This window comes from Somniosus microcephalus, unplaced genomic scaffold (assembly GCF_052327205.1).
Source record: "Somniosus microcephalus isolate GS21.2 unplaced genomic scaffold, FLI_Smic_1.0 unresolved_chr7, whole genome shotgun sequence".
Lineage (NCBI taxonomy): Eukaryota > Metazoa > Chordata > Chondrichthyes > Squaliformes > Somniosidae > Somniosus > Somniosus microcephalus.
Window position 1 is genome coordinate 9,811,832 of NW_028225185.1, and position 21,810 is coordinate 9,833,641.

Below are 21,810 nucleotides of genomic sequence, written 5' to 3' on the forward strand. Positions count from 1 at the left end.
TAATTCTTCTGGGTTGCGCGGTTTAGCAACACCTCACGTCTGCGATAGAGACACAATTCACTGCACTAAACGGGGCGGGGAATTCTTCCAGCAAGGGGAGAGGGACGGGGAAACTCAACGATGAACCCAAACTAAAGCTCCCTGCTAATCTGCCCCCTCCCTCGCCCCATTCCCTCTCCCCTGCACCCCCCTCGCCCCACACACACAGCTCACCTATCTCCCTCCCCAACCCAGTACCAAAGCCAACAACCAGCACCGCCTGAACGAGCGGCTGACTTCAACACAAGCGCGATGCGGGGGGGGGGGGGGCGGGGGCGGGGGGGGGGGGGGGGGTAAGGGGTGACAAAAAAAAAAAGAGAACACGCCTCGAGCAACACAACGGGAAGAGAAACAAAAAAAGAAAGGCCGCTCCAGAGGGGGGAAGCGACAGACAGAGCAGGGGAGGAAAGGGGACCGGGAAGTATTCCCGCCGGGCCGCGCGCGGGGTTAAGCACGGGCGGCTTCGCCGGCGGCGGGGCGCTGCACCGGGTCGTGGTGCCGGCCAAGCCCGCCAATCACTGAGTGGCGCCCGGGAAAAAAAAGGAGGGGAGGAAAGGAGAGAGAGAGAGAGAGAGAGAGAGAGAGAGAGAGAGAGAGAGAGAGGAGTTCTCTCTCTATACAGGAGCCCGGCGTCCCGAGCAGGAGCCAAGGAATGGCGGGAGGAGCGACCAAGAGGGGATAGGGGGTGGGGGAGGGGGCATAATCCGCCGCTGCCCGCTTCTATGCCCGGGCGCGGGAGATGGTAGGTCCAGGAGATGAGCCAAATCCACCACCGCAACCGAGGGGATTTTTTTTTCACCCCCCCCACTTTCCCCCGTTTCTTTGCACGCGCACTTGTGCGTTTAAAACGAGGGGCAAAAGGATCCTGCTTTTCCCCTCCCCCCTTTTTTAAAAAAAATAAAAAATGTATCCCCTCTCGGGTGTCGGGTTTTGACCCGCGTTTCGGGTGGCGTAGATTTGCGCTTCGGGTCATCGCCAACAGCGCAGCGGCCCAACGAGCTCCGATCAGACACCTTCGCTGTGTTTTTCTTGTTTGGAGAGGCTTCTTCCGAGGTCGTGACCCCCTTGTTCCCCGCCTCTGCCTTCAACCCATCTCTTTCCACTGTCTGTAGAAATCCAGGATGTTTTTGATGTCCACTCCAGTGTTGTGAGCTGCCTGCAATGCAGCCTGGAAGGAAAGGAGGGGGGGAGGGGGGGGGGGGGGGTAAATAAATTAACCTCCTCGCTTATTCGCTCACCCTCAAGTTTACAATTCTCATCCTTCCCTTCCATAGCCTCACCCCCTCCTTATCTCTGTAACCTCCTCCAGCCCCTACAACCAACCGCGGTCTCTACGCTCCTCCGATTCCGGCCTCTTGCGCGTCCCACCTCCCCCCCCCCCGATTTTCATCGCTCCACCATTGGCGGCCGTGCCTTCACCTGCCTGGGCCCCGAGCTCTGGAATTCCCTCCCTAATCCTCTCCGTCCCTCTCTCCTCCTTTAAGACGCTCCTTAAAACCGACCTCTTTGACCGAGCTTTTGGTCACCTGCCCGAAAATCTCCTGATGTGGCTCGGTGTCAAATTTTGTTCGATAACGCTCCAGTGAAGCGCCCTGGGACGATGTACTACGTTAAAGGAGCTGTATAAAGGCAAGTTGTTGTGTATACGGATTGTGAATATCCTGCTATATCTAGAAATATGCTCCGACCTCTGCTCTACATTAGAGTCCCCATTTAATACATGAACTTCCACACGCTCCAATGTCCACCATGGTTTTGGTCTATTTCTTAACTGGTCTTACATCTGAACACACTCTTCTACAAAATCAGACTCCCTGCTGTCAAATTTCTGTCAACTTTTTCTCTTATAGTTTCCTCGTCTGTATTTATAGTAGAAATTTCTATGTAAACAGGTCACGCTGCAATTGCACCTTCCCACCAGTGGCGGCGCTGCAGCATCGCAGCTGGCAGAAGGGCGTAACTGCACCGTAACATATTTAAATAAGTAGTGCTCATTCTGAATAGGGGGTACGGTTGCATAGTGGTTATGTCACTGGACTAGCAATCCCGAGGCCTCAGACTTCCTGCTGTCAAATTTCTGTCAACTTTTTCTCTTATAATTTCCTCGTCTGTATTTATGGTAGAAATTTCCATGTCAACAGGTCCCGCTGCAATTGCACCGTCCCACCAGTGGCGGCGCTGCAGCATTCGCCGCTGGCAGAAAGGCGGAACTGCACCGTGACATATTTAAATAAGTAGTGCTCATTCTGATTAGGGGCGTACGGTTATATTAACATGGTGGTTATGTTACTGGACTAGTAATCCAGAAGGCCTGGACTAATGATCCAGGAGACACGAGTTCGAATCCCACCACGGCAGCTGGGGAATTTAAACTCAGTTAATTAAATAAATCTGGAATAAAAAACTAGCATCAGTAATGGTGACCGTGAAACTACCAGATTGTCGTAAAAAGTCACAAAGTTTACAAAAGGAAATCTGCCGTCCTTAGCCGGTCTGGCCGATACGTGCTCACAGCAATCTGGTTGACTCGTAACTGCCCTCGGAAACGTCCACTCAAACTGCTACCAGAAACTATAAGACCTTCGCTTCATGGATTAAGGCGGTGGGCTCACCACCACCTTCTCGAGGGCAATTAGGGATGGCCAATCAATGCTGGCCTGGCCAGCGACACCCACATCCCGTGAATGAATAAAGAAAAAAATGTGGACAGGCGCGTTTATATTTGAAATATAAAAAATAAGGACAAAATGCACGACTTTAAAAGGGAGACATGAATTAAGAGTGCACGCCGCAGTCCAATTATCCCCCGCCCTCTATCCACTACACGGTCTTAACTCCCTTAAGCAACGCTTAGATTTCAAAATTCTCATCCTCGTTTTCAAATGGCCTCGCCTCGCCCCCCTCCCTATCTCTGTAATCTCCTTCAGCCCCACAACCACCCGCCCCCCCAGAGATATCCGCGCTCCTCTAATTCTGCCCTCTTGAGCATCCCCCGATTTCCATCGCTCCACCATCGGCGGCCGTGCCTTCAGCCGCCTGGGCCCCGAGCTCTGGAATTCCCTCCCTAAACCTCTCCGCCTCTCTCTCTCCTCCTTTGAGACGCTCCTTAAAACCGACCTCTTTGACCAAGCTTTTGGTCACCTGCCCTAATATCTCCTTATGTGGCTCGGGGTCAATTTTTTTTTGTCTTTTAATACTCCTGTGAAGCGCCGTGGGACGTTTCACTACGTTAAAGGCGCTATATAAATACAAGTTGCAGTTGTTATTGTGAGATCGACCAGTAGGACCACATTATATTGAATACCACTTCCATATATCACCATAGAAACATAGTAGGAGCAGGAGTCGGCCATTCGGCCCCTCGAGCCTGCTCCGCCATTCAATGAGATCATGGCTGATCATCCAAATTCAGTACCCTGTCCCTGCCTTCTCCCCATATCCCTTGATCCCTTTAGCCTTAAGAAATATATCCAACTCCTTCTCGAATATATTTAATGAATTGGCCTCCACTGCCTTCTGTGGTAGAGAATTCCACAGGTTCACCACTCTCTGGGTGAAGAAATTCCTCCTCATCTCTGTCCTAAATGGCTTACCCCTTATCCTTAGACTGTGACCCCTGGTTCTGGACTCCCCCGGCCATCGGGAACATCCTTCCTGCATCTAGTCTGTCTAGTCCTGTTAGAATTTTATAAGTTTCAATGAGATCCCCTCTCATTCTTCTAAACTCCAGCGAGTATAAGCCTAATCGACCCAATCTCTCCTCATACGTCATTCCTGCCATCCCAGGTATCAGCCTGGTGAATCTTCGCTGCACTCCCTCCATGGCAAGAACATCCTTCCTCAGATAACTGTGTGTCCCTCACCAGTCGCTATCCGTGCCCAGACCCGCTCTCTGTGCCCGACGTGGGAGCAGGAGGAGGTCATTCAGCCCCTCAAGCCTGTTCCGCATTTCAATCAGATCGTGGCCGATCGGTATCTTAACCCCATCCACCAGTCTTGGTTCGGTATCCCTTTGTACCCTTGTCCAACAAAAAAAAATCTATCGATCTCGGTTTTGGCGTTTTCCCTACTGACCACCCCGCCACCCCGCAGCCTAGACAGCTTTTTTCTTTGTGGAGAGAGGGAGAGAAACTGGATGATAAGGTTAGTGTCATTCGAAGGCAAGTGACCTGCACATGTCCAGAGAGACATCCGGGATCATCCGGTGAGAATTCCGTCAGGATAGTGACCATCCCCGCCACCTCCTCCTCTCCGCTGCCCTGAGAGACCGTCAGTTGCTTGCAGCTGTCCAGGATTTTATACAAGTGCCTGCAATCAGAACGCACGTTAGGAGAACAAAGAACGCAAAACAAAGACTCGCATTTCTCCAGCGCCTTTCACCACCTCAGGACGTCCCAAAGCGTTTACAGCCAATGAATGTTGAAGTGGAGTCACTGTTGTATATAGGAAGCTCGTCAGCCATTTTACACACTTTGTACTGAGGGAGCGGCGCACTGTCGGAGGGGCGGTACTGAGGGAGCGGCGCACTGTCGGAGGGGCGGTACTGAGGGAGCGCCACACTGTCGGAGGGGCGGTACTGAGGGAGCGCCGCACTGTCGGAGGGGCGGTACTGAGGGAGCACCGCACTGTCGGAGGGGCGGTACTGAGGGAGCGCCGCACTGTCGGAGGGGCGCACTGTCGGAGGGGCGGTACTGAGGGAGCGCCGCACTGTCGGAGGGGCGGTACTGAGGGAGCGCCGCACTGTCGGAGGGGCGGTACTGAGGGAGCACCGCACTGTCGGAGGGGCGGTACTGAGGGAGCGCCGCACTGTCGGAGGGGCGGTACTGAGGGAGCGCCGCACTGTCGGAGGGGCGGTACTGAGGGAGCGCCGCACTGTCGGAGGGGCGGTACTGAGGGAGCGCCGCACTGTCGGAGGGGCGGTACTGAGGGAGCGCCGCACTGTCGGAGGGGCGGTACTGAGGGAGCGCCGCACTGTCGGAGGGGCGGTACTGAGGGAGCGCCGCACTGTCGGAGGGGCGGTACTGAGGGAGCGCCGCACTGTCGGAGGGGCGGTACTGAGGGAGCGCCGCACTGTCGGAGGGGCGGTACTGAGGGAGCGCCGCACTGTCGGAGGGGCGGTACTGAGGGAGCGCCGCACTGTCGGAGGGGCGGTACTGAGGGAGCGCCGCACTGTCGGAGGGGCGGTACTGAGGGAGCGCCGCACTGTCGGAGGGGCGGTACTGAGGGAGCGCCGCACTGTCGGAGGGGCGGTACTGAGGGAGCGCCGCACTGTCGGAGGGGCGGTACTGAATGAGCGCCGCACTGTCGGCGGTGCCGTCTTTCGGTTGAGATGTAAAAGCGAGGCCCTGTCTGCACTCTCAGGTGGATGTAAAAGATCCCACGGCCACTATTGGAAGAAGAGCAGGGGGAGTTCTCCCCGGTGTCCTGGGGCCGATATTTATCCCTCAACCAACATCACTAAAAACAGATGATCTGCTCATTATCACATTGGTTGTCGGAGCTTGCCGAGTGCAAATTGGCTGCCGCGTTTCCTACATTGCAAGTGACTACATTTCAAAAGTACTTCAGTGCCAAGCGCTTTGGGACGTCCTGAGGTCGTGATAGGCACTGGAGAAATGCAAGCCCTTTCTTTCATCACAGACAACATTATCTTCTGATGCTCCACCCCCATGTTACATCGCTGCTGAACCCATGAGGTCACTCAGCGGCTCTCCCGCAGTTGAAGGGGTTCGCGTTTAAAAGTGCACAACCTTTAATAGTGGTGCAGTGCTAGTTGGCGAGAGGAAAAAAAAACGATCGGTTTGATTCTGACTATCTCTGCTTTAGGCTAGGGGTGGAATGGGAGCGCGTGCAGTTGTCAGCGTACACCAAGCATGGTCCGGGCTCCTTCCCGCAGGGAGATGAAAGTCCCGGCAAATTCCCTGCCCCCCCAGTTAGAAAATGGTAGTGGGGGGGCGGGTGCTGGGGAGACTCCGCGAGTTCTTGATTTCAGTGCTGGCTGAAACCCAGTGTGACTTACCACGCGTCTAGGTCCTGCCTCTTCAACTTGTGCCTCTCCACTGTCCTGCCAGTGTCCCGCTGGCACCGGATATACCTGCGGCAGAAACGTCTCGAGAGTCAAATCCGCTGGCAAAGACAAGATTGTCCTTGCTTTTCGACGTTTAAATAAAAAATCCTACATCTGCCTGCACTTCCTGTCTGCAAATCTCGTGACAACTTTTTCCCCATTCTAAATTCTCGTGTCCACCTTTATAATGGAAAATGGCTATGTAAACGTCACGCTGCAATTACAACCTCCTGCTAGTGGGGGCACTGTAGCACCTCGGTACGGCGTCTCTCAACCCTTCAGCCTGCACCCTGCACGGTGGAGAAAATCCTCTGCTCCGACCAACTCTACTCCCCAAACTGTCCCAAGAACCCTCGATTAGATTCCAGCCTGTAACTCACTCCCGGGTATCGGTTATTCTATATATAAACCCCCCGAACCCCTCGATTAGATTCCAGCCTGTAACTCACTCCCGGGTGTCTGTTATTCTATATATAAACCCCTCGATTAGATTCCAGCCTGTAACTCACTCCCAGGTATCCGTTATTCTATATATAAACCCCCCGAACCCCTCGATTAGATTCCAGGCTCAAAGTACAATGCCGAGTGGTGAGCTCTCCCATCAATGATCCAGGATTTTTCTCCCCCGAGTGGGCTGGGTCAGTGATACGCCGTATCAAAGGACGCGTGGATCGAATACCGCGCTGTCGACGCGTGTTACCTCGTCAGCCAGCTTCCGCAAGTCGCTGGAGTTTAGCGGAATGAGAGGTGATCTCATTGAAACGTATAACATTCTTAAGCGGGCTTGACAGGGTAGATGCCGAGAGGATGTTTCCCCCCTGGCTGGAGAGTCCAGAACCAGGGGTCACAGTCTCTGGATAAGGGGTCGGCCATTGAGGATTGAGATGAGGAGGAATTTCTTCACTCAGAGGGCGGTGAATCTTTGGAATTCTCTGCCCCAGAGGGCTGTGGATGTTCAGTCGTTGAGTATATTCAAGGTTGACATCGATATTTGGACTCTTGGGGAATCGAGGGATATGGGGATCGGGCGGGAAAATGGAGTTGAGGTCGAAGATCAGCCATGATCTCATTGAATGGCGGAGCAGGCTCGAGGGGCCGAATGGCCGACTCCTGCTCCAAATTCTTATGTTGTGTAAACCCAGCCCAGTTTCCAATGACCCTGCTGCTCCACCGACAATGGCTCCCACACAACACCCCATCCAGTTCGGCCGCCGACTCTTGTTCTTACCGGTTTCCCTTCTTGAACTCGGATTCCAGGAATCGGATGGCGTCTCGCGCTCCCGAATTTTCTTTCTTCAGGAAATCCAACCCGTCGATTACTGCGAGGACGACAGGAGAGCAGGCAGTTACGGATCGGCCCCACTCACTGCCAGAAAGGCCGACTGGTCTCTGAATTTTGTGCTCATCAAGGTGAGGCTACTACTGGGGAATTACAGGCATCAAACACTCCCAGGGCAGGTACAGCACGGGGTTAGATACAGAGTAAAGCTCCCTCTACACTGTCCCATCAAACACTACCAGGGCAGGTACAGCACGGGTTAGATACAGAGTAAAGCTCCCTCTACACTGTCCCATCAAACACTCCCAGGGCAGGTACAGCTCGGGTTAGATACAGAGTAAAGCTCCCTCTACACTGTCCCATCAAACACTCCTGGGGCACTGTACCCACCAGTACATCAACCAACATCACTAAAACAGATGATCTGGTCATTATCACACTGCTGTTTGTGGGAGCTTGCTGTGCGCAAATTGGCACAGTTCCAACGGGCACCGGACGCAAAATCTTCACACTTCCCAGAAGCGAGCGAGGCGGGCATGGACCCCGGGGGCACCTACCTGTCCGCGGGATGATGATGATGAACCGGCCGCTGTTCGCCAGGTGCCTGATGTTGGCCAGCTGCTGGCAGATGGCCTGGGTGTTGGGGATCAGGTACGGCGACATGGTCGACTGGCTCTTCGGCTGCTGCAGGCTTCCTTCCAACTGAGACACTTCCAGCTGCGTGAGAGCGAGACACAGACAGAGACAGAGAGCGAGACAGACAGAGAGAGAAAGGACAAGTGATTATTAAGAGACACAGCGAATTTCGCTCCCAGTTTCCTACACTTGTGGGAGCTTGCTGTGCGCAGCACTGAGGGAGCGCCGCACTGTCGGAGGGGCGGCGCTGAGGGAGCGCCGCACTGTCGGAGGGGCGGCGCTGAGGGAGCGCCGCACTGTCGGAGGGGCGGCGCTGAGGGAGCGCCGCACTGTCGGAGGGGCGGCGCTGAGGGAGCGCCGCACTGTCGGAGGGGCGGCGCTGAGGGAGCGCCGCACTGTCGGAGGGGCGGCGCTGAGGGAGCGCCGCACTGTCGGAGGGGCGGCGCTGAGGGAGCGCCGCACTGTCGGAGGGGCGGCGCTGAGGGAGCGCCGCACTGTCGGAGGGGCGGCGCTGAGGGAGCGCCGCACTGTCGGAGGGGCGGCGCTGAGGGAGCGCCGCACTGTCGGAGGGGCGGCGCTGAGGGAGCGCCGCACTGTCGGAGGGGCGGCGCTGAGGGAGCGCCGCACTGTCGGAGGGGCGGCGCTGAGGGAGCGCCGCACTGTCGGAGGGGCGGCGCTGAGGGGGCGCCGCACTGTCGGAGGGGCGGTACTGAGGGAGCGCCGCACTGTCGGATGAGACGTTAAACCGAGGCCCCGTCTGCCCGCTCAGGTGGATGTAAAAGATCCCACGGCCACTATTGGAAGAAGAGCAGGGGGGAGTTCTCCCCGGTGTCCTGGGGCCAATATTTATCCCTCAACCAACATCACTAAAAACAGATGATCTGGTCATTATCACATTGCTGTTTGTGCTGTGCGCAAATTGGCTGCCACGTTTCCTACATTACAACAGTGACCACACTGCAAAAAAAGTCCTTCATTGTCTGTAAAGCGCTTTGGGACGTCCCGAGGTGGTGAAAGGCGCTGGAGAAATTGAAGATTTTCTATAATGTATTTTTACATGGCTCTTGGGGGCCCTCCACTGGCTGAGATACAGTACTGCAGCATTGGTCACATCCTGAACAAATGATACCCTCTGGCTCCTCGAGCCGACCTCTCACCTGTAGCCGGAGCTGGGCCATGTCCCGCATCAGCCGATTCCTGCGAGCCTCTTCTTCAGCCTAGAGTTTAAGCCACACAAACACAAATCACTCCTTCCGTTGGCATTAGATCAGAAACTGCCTGTGGCCGAGGACCACAGCAGTGCACACACTTTCCTCCCCCACCCCACACACACACACGCCAATGAATGGTGATTATACACGGGACAGGCAATGAAGGTCAGTGAAGTGCTGACACATTCAAAACGGTTTATCGGAACTTGCCCGACAAAGGGGATACAGGGCCCGAGAGCCGGAGGGGGGGGAAGAAAGCCAGAGAGAGAGAAAGAAAGAGCACGCGCGAAAGAGAGCGAGCACGAGTGTGGACAAGATAGAAGAACGAACAAGGAGGTACAGAACGAGCAAGCGGAGAGAAAGAGCAGGCAGGGACAGAGAGAGAGAGAGAGAGAGAGAACGAACAGGCAGGGACAGAGAGAGAGAGAGAACGAACAGGCAGGGACAGAGAGAGAGAGAGAGCGCGAGAGAGGGGACGAGCAGGCGGGGACAGAGAGAGAGAGAGAGAGAGAGAGAGAGAGAGAGAGAGAGAGAGAGAGAGAAAGGGGGAGAGGGAACAAGCAGGCGGGGACAGAGAGAGAGCGAGAGAGGGAACGAGCAGGCGGGGACAGAGAGAGAGAGAGAGAGAGAGAGAGAGAGAGAGAGGGAACGAGCAGGCGGGGGACAGAGAGAGAGAACGAGCAGGCGGGGACAGAGCGAGAACGAGCAGGTGGGGACAGAGAGAGAGAGAGAGGGAGAGGGAACGAGCAGGCGGGGGACAGAGAGAGAGAGAGAGAACGAGCAGGCTGGGACAGAGAGAGAACGAGCAGGCGGGGACAGAGAGAGAGAGAGAGAGAACGAGCAGGCTGGGACAGAGAGAGAGGGAACGAGCAGGCTGGGACAGAGAGAGAGGGAACGAGCAGGCGGGGACAGAAAGAGAGAGAGAACGAGCAGGCTGGGACAGAGAGAGAGGGAACGAGCAGGCGGGGACAGAGAGAGAGAGAGAACGAGCAGGCTGGGACAGAGAGAGAGGGGACGAGCAGGCGGGGACAGAAAGAGAGAGAGAACGAGCAGGCTGGGACAGAAAGAGAGAGAGAACGAGCAGGCGGGGACAGAAAGAGAGAGAGAACGAGCAGGCTGGGACAGAAAGAGAGGGAACGAGCAGGCTGGGACAGAGAGAGAGAGAGAACGAGCAGGCTGGGACAGAAAGAGAGAGAGAACGAGCAGGCGGGGACAGAGAGAGAGAGAGAACGAGCAGGCGGGGACAGAGAGAGAGAGAGAACGAGCAGGCTGGGACAGAGAGAGAGAGAGAACGAGCAGGCTGGGACAGAGAGAGAGAGAGAGAACGAGCAGGCTGGGACAGAGAGAGAACGAGCAGGCGGGGACAGAAAGAGAGAGAGAACGAGCAGGCGGGGACAGAGAGAGAGAGAACGAGCAGGCGGGGACAGAGAGAGAGAGAGAACGAGCAGGCGGGGACAGAGAGAGAGAGAGAACGAGCAGGCTGGGACAGAGAGAGAGAGAGAACGAGCAGGCGGGGACAGAAAGAGAGAGAGAACGAGCAGGCTGGGACAGAAAGAGAGAGAGAACGAGCAGGCTGGGACAGAAAGAGAGAGAGAACGAGCAGGCTGGGACAGAAAGAGAGAGAGAACGAGCAGGCTGGGACAGAAAGAGAGAGAGAACGAGCAGGCGGGGACAGAAAGAGAGAGAGAACGAGCAGGCTGGGACAGAGAGAGAGAGAGAACGAGCAAGCGGAGAGAAAGAGAGAGAGAGAGAGAAAACGAGCAGGCGGGGACAGAGTGCCAACAGTAAGTGAGGCTCCCCCGGGAGTGGCGGATCAAGCAGTCTCTCACCATTCGGAACTGGGCCTGTGCCTGCTCCATCAGCGTCTCCTCCTCCGACTGGCTGATGCTGATGAAGATTCCCAGCTCTGGGTTGTACTGGAGAACGTTCTTCTGGAGCCGGGTCAGGAAGTGGCCGAAACTCCGAATGCAGCAAACTCGAACCACGGACTGTGGGGGGAAGTGAGCGAGAGAGAACGCTCGTTAGAAAGGGCACTGGGCGAGAGCATCACCCGTCCACCACTTCACTGCTTAATGAACAGGCTTCAACTTCATTGTCAGCCATGGCTCAGTGGGCAGCACCCTCGCCTCTGAGTCAGAAGGTTGTGGGTACAATTCCCGCTCCAGAGACTTCAGCACAAAAATCTAGGCTGGTGCTCCCAGTGCGGTACCGAGGGAGCGCCGCACTGTCGGAGGGGCGGCACCGAGGGAGCGCCGCACTGTCGGAGGGGCGGCACCGAGGGAGCGCCGCACTGTCGGAGGGGCGGCACCGAGGGAGCGCCGCACTGTCGGAGGGGCGGCACCGAGGGAGCGCCGCACTGTCGGAGGGGCGGCACCGAGGGAGCGCCGCACTGTCGGAGGGGCGGTACTGAGGGAGCGCCGCACTGTCGGAGGGGCGGCACCGAGGGAGCGCCGCACTGTCGGAGGGGCGGCACCGAGGGAGCGCCGCACTGTCGGAGGGGCGGCACCGAGGGAGCGCCGCACTGTCGGAGGGGCGGCACCGAGGGAGCGCCGCACTGTCGGAGGGGCGGCACCGAGGGAGCGCCGCACTGTCGGAGGGGCGGCACCGAGGGAGCGCCGCACTGTCGGAGGGGCGGCACCGAGGGAGCGCCGCACTGTCGGAGGGGCGGCACCGAGGGAGCGCCGCACTGTCGGAGGGGCGGCACCGAGGGAGCGCCGCACTGTCGGAGGGGCGGCACCGAGGGAGCGCCGCACTGTCGGAGGGGCGGCACCGAGGGAGCGCCGCACTGTCGGAGGGGCGGTACCGAGGGAGCGCCGCACTGTCGGAGGGGCCGTCTTTCGGATGAGACATTAAACCGAGGCCGTGTTTGCTCTCTCAGGTGGACGTAAAAGATCCCACGGCCACTACTGGAAGAGGAGCAGGGGGAGTGCTTCCCGGTGTCTTGGGCCCAATATTTATCCCTCAACCAAGATCACGAAAAACAGATTAACTGATCATTGCTGTTTGTGGGAGCTTGCTGTGCGCAAATTGGCTGCCGCATTTCCTACATTACAACAGTGACTACACTTCAAAAAAAGTACTTCATTGGCTGTAAAGCGCTTTGGGACGTCCGGTGGTGAAAGGTGCTGGAGAAATGCGAGTCTTTCTGCTCCTAAACATGCCGACACTTTGACGGGGCACAGTATCCCGCCCAAGGTGTGCAACCCGAGGTGGTGAGTCAGCAGGCAAGTCAACTGCATGGGGCTTCACAACGGAGCTCAATTCTGTCCTAAGCCAACACACTGAGGTACCCTGGACAGGAGGAGGCCATTCAGCCCCTCGAGCCTGCTCCGCCATTCAATAAGATCATGGCTGATCCGATCTTGGCCTCAACTCCACTTACCTGCCCACTCCCCATAACCCTTCACTCCCTTATTGTCCAAAAATCTATCAAAATTCTCTATCCACCCTATCTGTTACCCTTAACAGCTTGAAAACTTCGATCAGATCACCCCTTAACTTTCTGAATTCCAAGGAATACATAGAAACATAGAAGATAGGAGCAGGAGTCGGCCATTCGGCCCCTCGAGCCTGCTCCGCCATTTAATGAGATCATGGCTGATCATCCAAACTCAGTACCCTGTCCCTGCCTTCTCCCCATATCCCTTGATCCCTTTAGCCTTAAGAAATATATCTAACTCCTTCTTGAATATATTTAATGAATTGGCCTCTACTGCCTTGTGTGGTAGAGAATTCCACAGGTTCACCACTCTCTGGGTGAAGAAATTCCTCCGCATCTCTGTCCTAAATGGTTTACCCCTTATCCTTAGACTGTGACCCCTGGTTCTGGACTCCCCTGCCATCGGGAACATCCTTCCTGCATCTAGTCTGTCTAGTCCCGTTAGAATTTTATAAGTTTCAATGAGATCCCCTCTCATTCTTCTAAACTCCAGTGAGTATAAGCCCAATCGACCCAATCTCTCCTCATACGTCATTCCTGCCATCCCAGGTATCAGCCTGGTGAATCTTCGCTGCACTCCCTCCATGGCAAGAACATCCTTCCTCAGATAAGGCGACCAAAACTGCACACAATACTCAAGGTGTGGTCTCACCAAGGCCCTGTACAACTGCAGCAAGACATCCTTGTTCCTGTACTCTAACCCTCTCGCTACGACCCGAGTTTGTGTAAAATCTCCTCGCAATCTAACCCACTCACTCCACATCAGGAGTAACTGAGTAAGGGCTCATTACTCCCTCCTTAGCCCAGAGACACTGAACAGTGAGTACCATTCCAGCCTCTAACACCCTCCCCCCCCCAAAAGGCGGTGGACACTGGGCGACAATCGGGTCTTTCAAGATGGAGAGCGATAGATTTTTGTTGGGTAAGGGGATCAAGGGATACGGAGCAAAGGCGGGTCGATGGAGTTAGATCGCAGATCAAGCCATGAGCTCATCGAATGGCGGAACAGGCTCGAGGGGCTGAAGGGCCTCCTCCTGTCCCTAACCATCAGGCAAACGTTAGGAGAGAGATTACCAACCAACCAAGCTGGAAGGAGCCATTTCCTTTTGACAGGTATCCTGCAGTTCCAAGAGAAGTGGCAAGCACAGAAAGAAGCCCATCGAGCCTGTTCCGCCATTCAATGAGATCATTGCCTGTGCCAGCTATTTGAAAGAGCTCTCCAATTAGTCCCACTCCCCCCCTGCTCTTGCCCCACAGCCCTGCAAATGTTTCCCCTTCAAGTATTTATCCAATTCCCTTTTGAAAGTCACTACTGAATCTGCTTCCACCGCCCTTTCAGGCAGCGCGTTCCAGATCACAACAACTCGCTGCCTAACTCCTTTGCTTTCTGCACTCTAACACAGCACCGAACACATGCGCCAAATCACTGACTCATCTACAGGACAGAATAGCCATCCAGCGGCCGCCTGTCACTTTAATTCTCCGCCCCACTCCCACCTCTCTGTCCTCGGCCTCTAGGCTGCTCCAACGCAAGCTCGAGGAACAGCCCCTCATCTTCCGATTAGGAACTTCACAGCCTTCCGGACTCAACATAGAGTTCAACAATTTCAGATGCTAACTGCTGCCCCCATTTTTTCGGACGCCAGCTGTGGATGATTCTGACATTCCCAGTTACACCTCATCTTATGTTCCTTTACTTGTCCCTTTACCATCTCCTTTTGCCTTGCACCATCATCCCTTTTGTCTTTGACTCTCTCCTGCCTCCCATCCTATCAGAGACCATCCCTTTTGTTCTTTCCTTCCCTGCCTCTGCACTTGCTTAAAACCCTTTGCATCTCGAACCTTTTTCGGTTCTGACAAAACGTTAACTCGGTTTCTCTCTCCACAGATGCTGCCCGACCTGCTGAGTATTTCTGACATTTTCCGTCTTAATCCCAGCCAAACTGCGGTGTGCGTCTGTCTGTCTGCGTGCGGCCGCCCGTGTCCCCTCCTGCCTCTCCCGTTCCCTCACCTCCTCCAGCGTGCTCGCTGCCAGGCTGGTCTGCTCCGCCTCGAGCTTCCTGTGCGCGCTCCGGAGGACGGGAAGGTAGCGGAGCGCCGTGTCTTCGGGAAGCAGCACGGCCTGGACCAGGTCTGGCTCTTCACAGTGGCTCAGCAGACGGACGACCCCATCGCGAAAGGACACGCCTGGGTGGGGGGTGGGGGGGGGGCGGGGGGGAAGGAAAAACAGGAAAGAACAGAAGAGTTACACTGAATTTTTTTTAAACAGCACAGAAACAGGCCATTCAGCCCATCTGCTCCGTGCCGGTGTTTATGCTCCACACCAGCCTCCTCCCACCCCTCTTCATCTCACCCTATCAGCATATCCTTCTATTCCTTCCTCCCTCATGTGCTTATCTAGTTTCCCCTTAAATGCATCGATGCTATTCGCCTCGACCACTCCCTGTGGTAGCGAGTTCCACATTCTCACCACTCTCTGGGTAAAGAAGTTTCTCCTGAATTCCCGATTGGATTTATTAGTGACGATCTTATATTGACGGCCCCTAGTTCTGGTCTCCCCCACAAGTGGAAACATCTCCTCCCTTGTCCACCCTATCAAATTCTTCATAATTTTAAAGACCTCTACTAGGTCACCCCTCAACTTTCCTTTTCCTTTAAAAAAAAACATGAACCCCAGCCTACTCAATCTTGCAAATTGAAGAACGATTGACAAATGACACAGGACAGGAGTCGAGACACTGCAGAGCTCCCCTGGAACTCCTCAGTGCCTCGCTGGTGTCCTTCCTGCTCCTGGGGTTTGGTGTAGGGGAGGTGCCTCAGTTAACAGCCAGGACAATGCACTACTCTCCTAGCCTAAAGGACAAGCAGTACGCGATCCAGGCGGACACTCCCTGTGCAGCACTGAGGGATTGGCAGGATAGGCGCACCAACGTCAGTGTTCTCGCTCAGGCCACCATCCCCGGCATCGAAGCTCTGACCACGCTCGATCAGCTCCGCCGGACGGGCCACCTCGTCCGCATGCCCGATACGAGACTCCCAAAACGAGCGCTCTACTCAGAGCTCCGGCACGGCAAGAGCGTCCCAGGTGGGCAGAGGAAACGCTTCAAGGGCACCCTCAAAGCCTCCTTGGAAAAAGGGCAACATCCCCACCACCGACACCTGGGAATCCCTGGCCCAAGACCGCACAGAGCGGAGAAGCATCCGGGATAGGCGCCAAACACCTCGAGTCTCTTCGCCGGGAACAAGCGGGAAGCCAAGCGCAAACAGCGGAAGGAACGCACGTCGACCCAAGCACCCCACCCCACCCGCACCCTTCAACCACCGTCTGCCCCACCTGTGACAGAGACTGTAGGTCCTGCATTGGACTCATCAGTCACCCGAGAACTCATTCTTAGTGTGGAAGCAAGTCATCCTCGGTTCCAAGGGACTGCCTAAGAAGAAGCAGCACGATGGAGGGAGCGCTGCACTGGGATACAGTAGTGTTGTGGTTATGTTACTAGTCTAGTAATCCCAATCTGGACAAATAAACCAGAGAAAACTGGTTCAAATCTGGGTTAAAAAAAAAAAACTGGTACCAGTAAGAGTGACCGTGAAGATTGTCATTAAAAACCCACCCGGTTCACTCAGGAAGGAATCCTGCCGTCCTTACCCGGTCTGGCCGGGTATACGCGACTCCAGTCCCACACCAACGTGGCCGACTCTTAAACTGCCCCTCTGAATGGCTGAGCGAGCCCCTACAGTTCGAGAAGGCAGCTCACTGTCACCTTCTCCAGGGCAACGAGCGGTAAACGCCGGCCTTGCCAGCGAGCAGCGCCCACATCCTGTGAATGAACCAACTAAAATGTCGGCGGTGCTGTCTTTTGCTGGAGTACTTTGAAGAAATAACATATAAGGTGGATAAAGGGGAACCAGTGGACGTAGTGTATTTAGACTTCCAAAAGGCATTTGACAAGGTGCCACACAAAAGATTATTGCTTAAGATAAAAAATCACGGGACTGGGGGTAATATTCTGGCATGGATAGAGGATTGGCTATCTAACAGAAAGCAGAGAGAGTTGGGATAAATGGTTCATTCTCGGACTGGCAATCAGTAACTAGTGGTGTTCCACAGGGGTCAGTGCTGGGTCCCCAACTCTTTACAATCTGTATTAACGATTTGGAGGAGGGGACCGAGTGTAACATATCAAAGTTTGCAGATGATACTAAGATGGGAGGGAAAGTAGTGAGTGAGGAGGACATAAAAAACCTGCAAGGGGACATAGACAGGCTAAGTAAGTGGGCAGAGATTTGGCAGATGGAATACAATACTGGAAAGTGTGAGGTTGTGCACTTTGGCAGGAAAAATCGTAGAGCAAGTTATTATCTTAATGGCAAGAAACTGGAAAGTACTGAAGTACAAAGGGATCTGGGGGTCCTGGTGCACGAAACTCAAAAGGTTAGTATGCAGGTGCAGCAAGTGATCAAGAAGGCCAATGGAATGTTGGCTTTCATTGCTAGGGGGATAGAATATAAAAATAGGGAGGTATTGCTTCAGTTGTACAAGGTATTGGTGAGACTGCACCTGGAATACTGCATACAGTTTTGGTGTCCATACTTAAGAAAAGACATACTTGCTCTCGAGTCAGTACAAAGAAGGTTCACTCGGTTAATCCCGGGGATGAGGGGATGGACATATGAGGAGAGGTTGAGTAGATTGGGACTCTACTCATTGGAGTTCAGAAGAATGAGAGGCGATCTTATTGAAACATATAAGATTGTGAAGGGGTTGGATCGGGTGGATGCAGGGAGGATGTTCCCGATGATGGGTGAAACTAGAACTAGGGGGCATAGTCTTAGAATAAGGGGCTGCTCTTTCAAAACTGAGATGAGGAGGAACTACTTCACTCAAAGGGTGGTAGGTCCATGGAATATGCTGCCCCAAAAAGCTGTAGAAGCTACATCATTACATAAATTTAAAACAGAAATAGACAGTTTCCTAGAAGTAAAGGGAATAAAGGGTTACGGGGAGCGGGCAGGAATTTGGGCATGAGTCTAGGTTCGGATTGGTCATGGCCCTGTGGGTAGCGGAGCGGGCCCAGGGGCCGTGTAGCCTGATCCTGCTCCTATTTCGTGTGTCTAATTCTGTTAGATTCAGGAGATGGTTCTGTGATAGTAGATTGGCGGTTAGGATCAGATCAGCCATGATCTTATTGAATAGCGGAGCAGGCTCGAGGGGCCGATTGGCCTACTCCTGCTCCTATTTCTTATGTTCTTATGTTTCGATGGGACGTTAAGCCGAGGCCCGTTCAGGTGGAACGACACATGAATATTGGAAAAAGAGCGGGGGGGGGGGGGATTCTCCCCAGTGGCCTGGGCCAACATTCCTCCCTCAACCAACACCACCAGAAGCAGGTCATTTGATGTTTGTGGGATCGTGCTGTGTGCAAAATGGCATGCATACACAACAGTGATTGCATTTCATAATTAATTGGTGCTTTGGGATTAGGTAATACATAGCAATTTGCATTTATATAGCGCTTTAATGTAGTAAAACGTCCCATGGCGCTTCACAGGAGCGATTACATAGAAACATAGAAGATAGGAGCAGGAGTAGGCCATTCAATGAGATCATGGCTAATCATCCAAATTCAGTACCCTGTCCCTGCTTTCTCCCCATATCCCTTGATCCCTTTAGCCTTGAGAAATATATCTAACTCCTTCTTGAATATATTTAATGAATTGGCCTCAACTGCCTTCTGTGGTAGAGAATTCCACAGGGTCACCACTCTCTGGGTGAAGAAATTCCTCCTCATCTCTGTCCTAAATGGCTTACCCCTTATCCTTAGACTGTGACCCCTGGTTCTGGACTCCCCGACCATCGGGAACATCCTTCCTGCATCTAGTCTGTCTAGTCCGGTTAGGATTTTATAAGTTGCAATGAGATCCCCTCTCATGCTTCTAAACTCTAGCGAATATAAGCCTAATCGACCCAATCTCTCCTCATACGTCATTCCTACCATCCCAGGTATCAGTCTGGTGAATCTTCGCTGCACTCCCTCCATGGCAAGAACATCCTTCCTCAGATAAGGCGACCAAAACTGCAGACAATACTCAAGGTGTGGTCTCACCAAGGCCATGTACAACTGCAGCAAGACATCCTTGTTCCTGTACTCGAACCCTCTCGCTATGAAGGCTAACATACCATTTGCCTTCTTAACCGCCTGCTGCACCTGCATGCTTACCTTCAGCGACTGGTGCACAAGGACACCCAGGTCTCGTTGCACTTCCCCTTCTCCCAATCTATTGCCATTCAGATAATAATCTGCCTTCCTGTTTTTGCCACCGAAGTGGATAACCTCGCATTTATCCACATTATACTGCATCTGCATTATCAGACAAAATTTGACAACGAGCCACATAAGGAGATATTAGGACAGGTGGTCAAAGAGGGAGGTTTTAAGGAGCATCTTAAAAGGAGGAGAGAGAGGCGGAGAGGTTTAGGGAGGGAATTCCAGAGCTCGGGGCCCAGGCAGCTGAAGGCACGGCCACCAATGGCGGAGCGATGGAAATCGGGGGATGTGGAAGAGGCCAGAATTGGAGGAGTACAGGGATCTCGGGAGGGCTGCAGGGAGGTTACAGACTAGGGAGGGGACGAGGAGGCCATGGAGGGATTTGGAAACAAGGATGAGAATTTTAAAATCGAGGCGTTGCTCAACAACAATGCGAATTCTTTCCTCCGGCGCTGTCGTGCTATAAAGGCGATTTAACAGTTAAGGCACTCACCAGCAACCCTCCTGTCCCAACCTAGACATACCTGGTTCTCTCATCTTGCTTCCTTCGGGCAACATGTTCAACAGCACCGACAGGCGATTCCACAGACTCTGGGAGCTCTGCAAGAGACACAGGCGTCAGAGCACAGTGCGCGCCGCAACAATGCAAGCCCGCCGCCGTGCGAGGGGGGGGCCGCTGGCAGCCCTGGGCGCTCGCGATCAGCGGGACGGCAAGGGCGAGGAGAATGCGGAGCGGCGGTGTCTGGGATGCAGAGCAACGACGCGGAAAGGTGACGGAAATAACAGTCCCCGCCACTTGCAGCGGGCGCGCTGTTGCGAGCAGCGGTTCGCCCGCTAATCGCGATGGCCGGTATAACAGCGATAGCGCCATTACGGCACGCCGAGTTCCTTCCGCGCAGCGACCTTCTGCCCCGCGGCATACTTAAAACTGCAGTCGGCGCTTAGTACGCACTGTAACCTCCCCCCCCCCGCATCACTCAGAGGGGATCTGTACACACACACAATGATAACCGAACATTAACCCGGGCTTGTTGACTGAGCAAATAAAAACACGACAATGCTGGAAACGCTCAGCGGGCCAAGGCGGCGTCAGCGGAGAGAGAGAAAAACAGCATTAATGTTTCAGCTCGACATCCTTCCACGAGAAGCATTAACGCCACAACCAGCGACCCGAGACAGTGCCTCAGCTGCCTTCTCCGCAGACGCTGTCTTGGCCGGCCGAGTGTCTCCAGCGTCAGCTGTTCTTATTTGCCGAGTCAACGCGACCCGGTTAATGTTCGGTTGGCATTTCCCGGTTCCAGATCTCCAGCGTCCGCAGCACTGCGCTCTCGTTTACTTGGGCTTGTGCGCGCCGTCCCTGCGCCTCGACGAGGTGCGAACTAGTGAGTAAACGCAACAACAATTTGCATTTGTACAGCGCCTTTAATCGTAATAAAACGTCCCGACATGAATCAGTCATTCATGAGACTTATGAAATAATACTGAGCGGCCTGCGGGTGGCGCTGTCCAGGGAGAGTATAAATACTCGGGCACGGGCCCAGCTTGCGCAGGACATTCTGAACAGGAACTAGTGAAGGACACAACTAGACCTCCATGTTGTAAAACAGTTGATTAAAGCTTTGTTTAACGCTTAGATCAAGTGCCCAGTAGTTTTCTTACGTCACTTTCCAAGCACTTCACGTGAGTGTTGTCAAAAAAAAAAGTTGGCACCCAGCCACATGAGATGTTAGGGAAGGTGACCAAAAAGTTTGGTCGAAGAGGTAGGTTTTATGGAGCAGAGAGAGGCGGAGAGGTTTAGGGAGGGAATTCCAGAGCTCGGGGCCCAGGCAGCTGAAGGCGCAGCCGCCAATGGTGGAGCGATGGAAATCGGGGGGATGCGTGAGAGGCCAGAATTGGAGGAGTTAACAGCTAACGGGAGGCAGTGGCGATCAGGTCCACCTAGGCTGCAGTGGTCTGGACTCTATTTATGTCTACGTGGCGACTGCAAAGAGCCGGAACAAAAATCGGCTTTTGGAAAAAGTCGACAGAGGAGTTGAGGAGAACTTTTTTTTTTGCCACCCAGAGGGCGGTGGGGGTCTGGGACTCACTGCCTGAAAGGGCGGTCGGGGCAGAAACCCTCACTGCATTTAAAAAGTGCTTGGATAAGCGCCTGAAGTGCCGTAACCGAGAGGGCTACGGACCAAGAGCTGGAAAGTGGGATTAGGCCGGCACAGACACGATGGGCTGAATGGCCTCCTTCTGTACCCTAAACTCCGACGGTTCGATGGACAGAATAGCCGGTGCATTTAACGCGGTTTAAGCCGTGGCTTCGCAAGCGAGCGCCCACGGCGATGGCAGACGTTCAAGGCCAGTTGTTCATACAGATAATTTCTTTAAAAAAACAGCAGAGGCTACGAGAGGGAAGAAACGAGAGAGAGAGAGAGAGAGAGAGAGAGAGAGAGGCACTCCCGGACCCCGCACCTGCGCGCACATGAGGATGATGTCCGTGTTGGTCCGCAGCCAGTCGAGGAAGATCTTGACGGTGGTCAGCAGCCCCTCGTTGGACAGGATCTCCAGCTTCTCCAGCGGGGTCCTTTCCTTCGGGGATGACTTGCTGCTGGCGTCACTGGCCTCAGAGTCCGAGCCCGTGTCTGCGGGAGGCGTACAACTGGTTCAGTTAACTGTGTACAGGCGTAGTCACCATATTATGAAGGGGGAAAAAAAGGATATAGAGGCACCAGAGAGGATTTACAAGGACGAGGGCAGAATTGCGAGGTTCTACCTATCAGATTGAACAGGCCGGGGCTCTTTTCTCTAGAAAAGGGAAGGTTGAGGGGTGACCTGATCGAGGTCTTTAAGATTATGAAAGGGTTCGATAGGGTCGACGTAGA

At 54.3% G+C, this 21,810-nt stretch overlaps 1 protein-coding gene across 3 annotated transcripts in view; it reads right to left on the minus strand.

Moving 5' to 3' along the window:
* Positions 1–935: 935 nt before the first annotated feature.
* smg5 (SMG5 nonsense mediated mRNA decay factor) overlaps positions 936–21,810 on the minus strand; it is a 50,486-nt gene continuing 29,611 nt past the window's right edge. For all 3 annotated transcript variants that reach the window (XM_085978590.1, XM_085978589.1, XM_085978588.1), the window contains 10 exons: positions 21,401–21,570; positions 19,465–19,540; positions 14,683–14,858; positions 11,062–11,220; positions 9,179–9,238; positions 7,943–8,102; positions 7,335–7,425; positions 6,059–6,133; positions 4,209–4,347; positions 936–1,207 (listed from right to left, as the gene is read on the minus strand). In XM_085978590.1, coding sequence (XP_085834716.1) covers positions 1,124–1,207; positions 4,209–4,347; positions 6,059–6,133; positions 7,335–7,425; positions 7,943–8,102; positions 9,179–9,238; positions 11,062–11,220; positions 14,683–14,858; positions 19,465–19,540; positions 21,401–21,570 — 1,190 coding nt within the window. In that variant the 3' untranslated portion in view covers positions 936–1,123. The remainder of the gene's footprint in view (positions 1,208–4,208; positions 4,348–6,058; positions 6,134–7,334; positions 7,426–7,942; positions 8,103–9,178; positions 9,239–11,061; positions 11,221–14,682; positions 14,859–19,464; positions 19,541–21,400; positions 21,571–21,810) is intronic.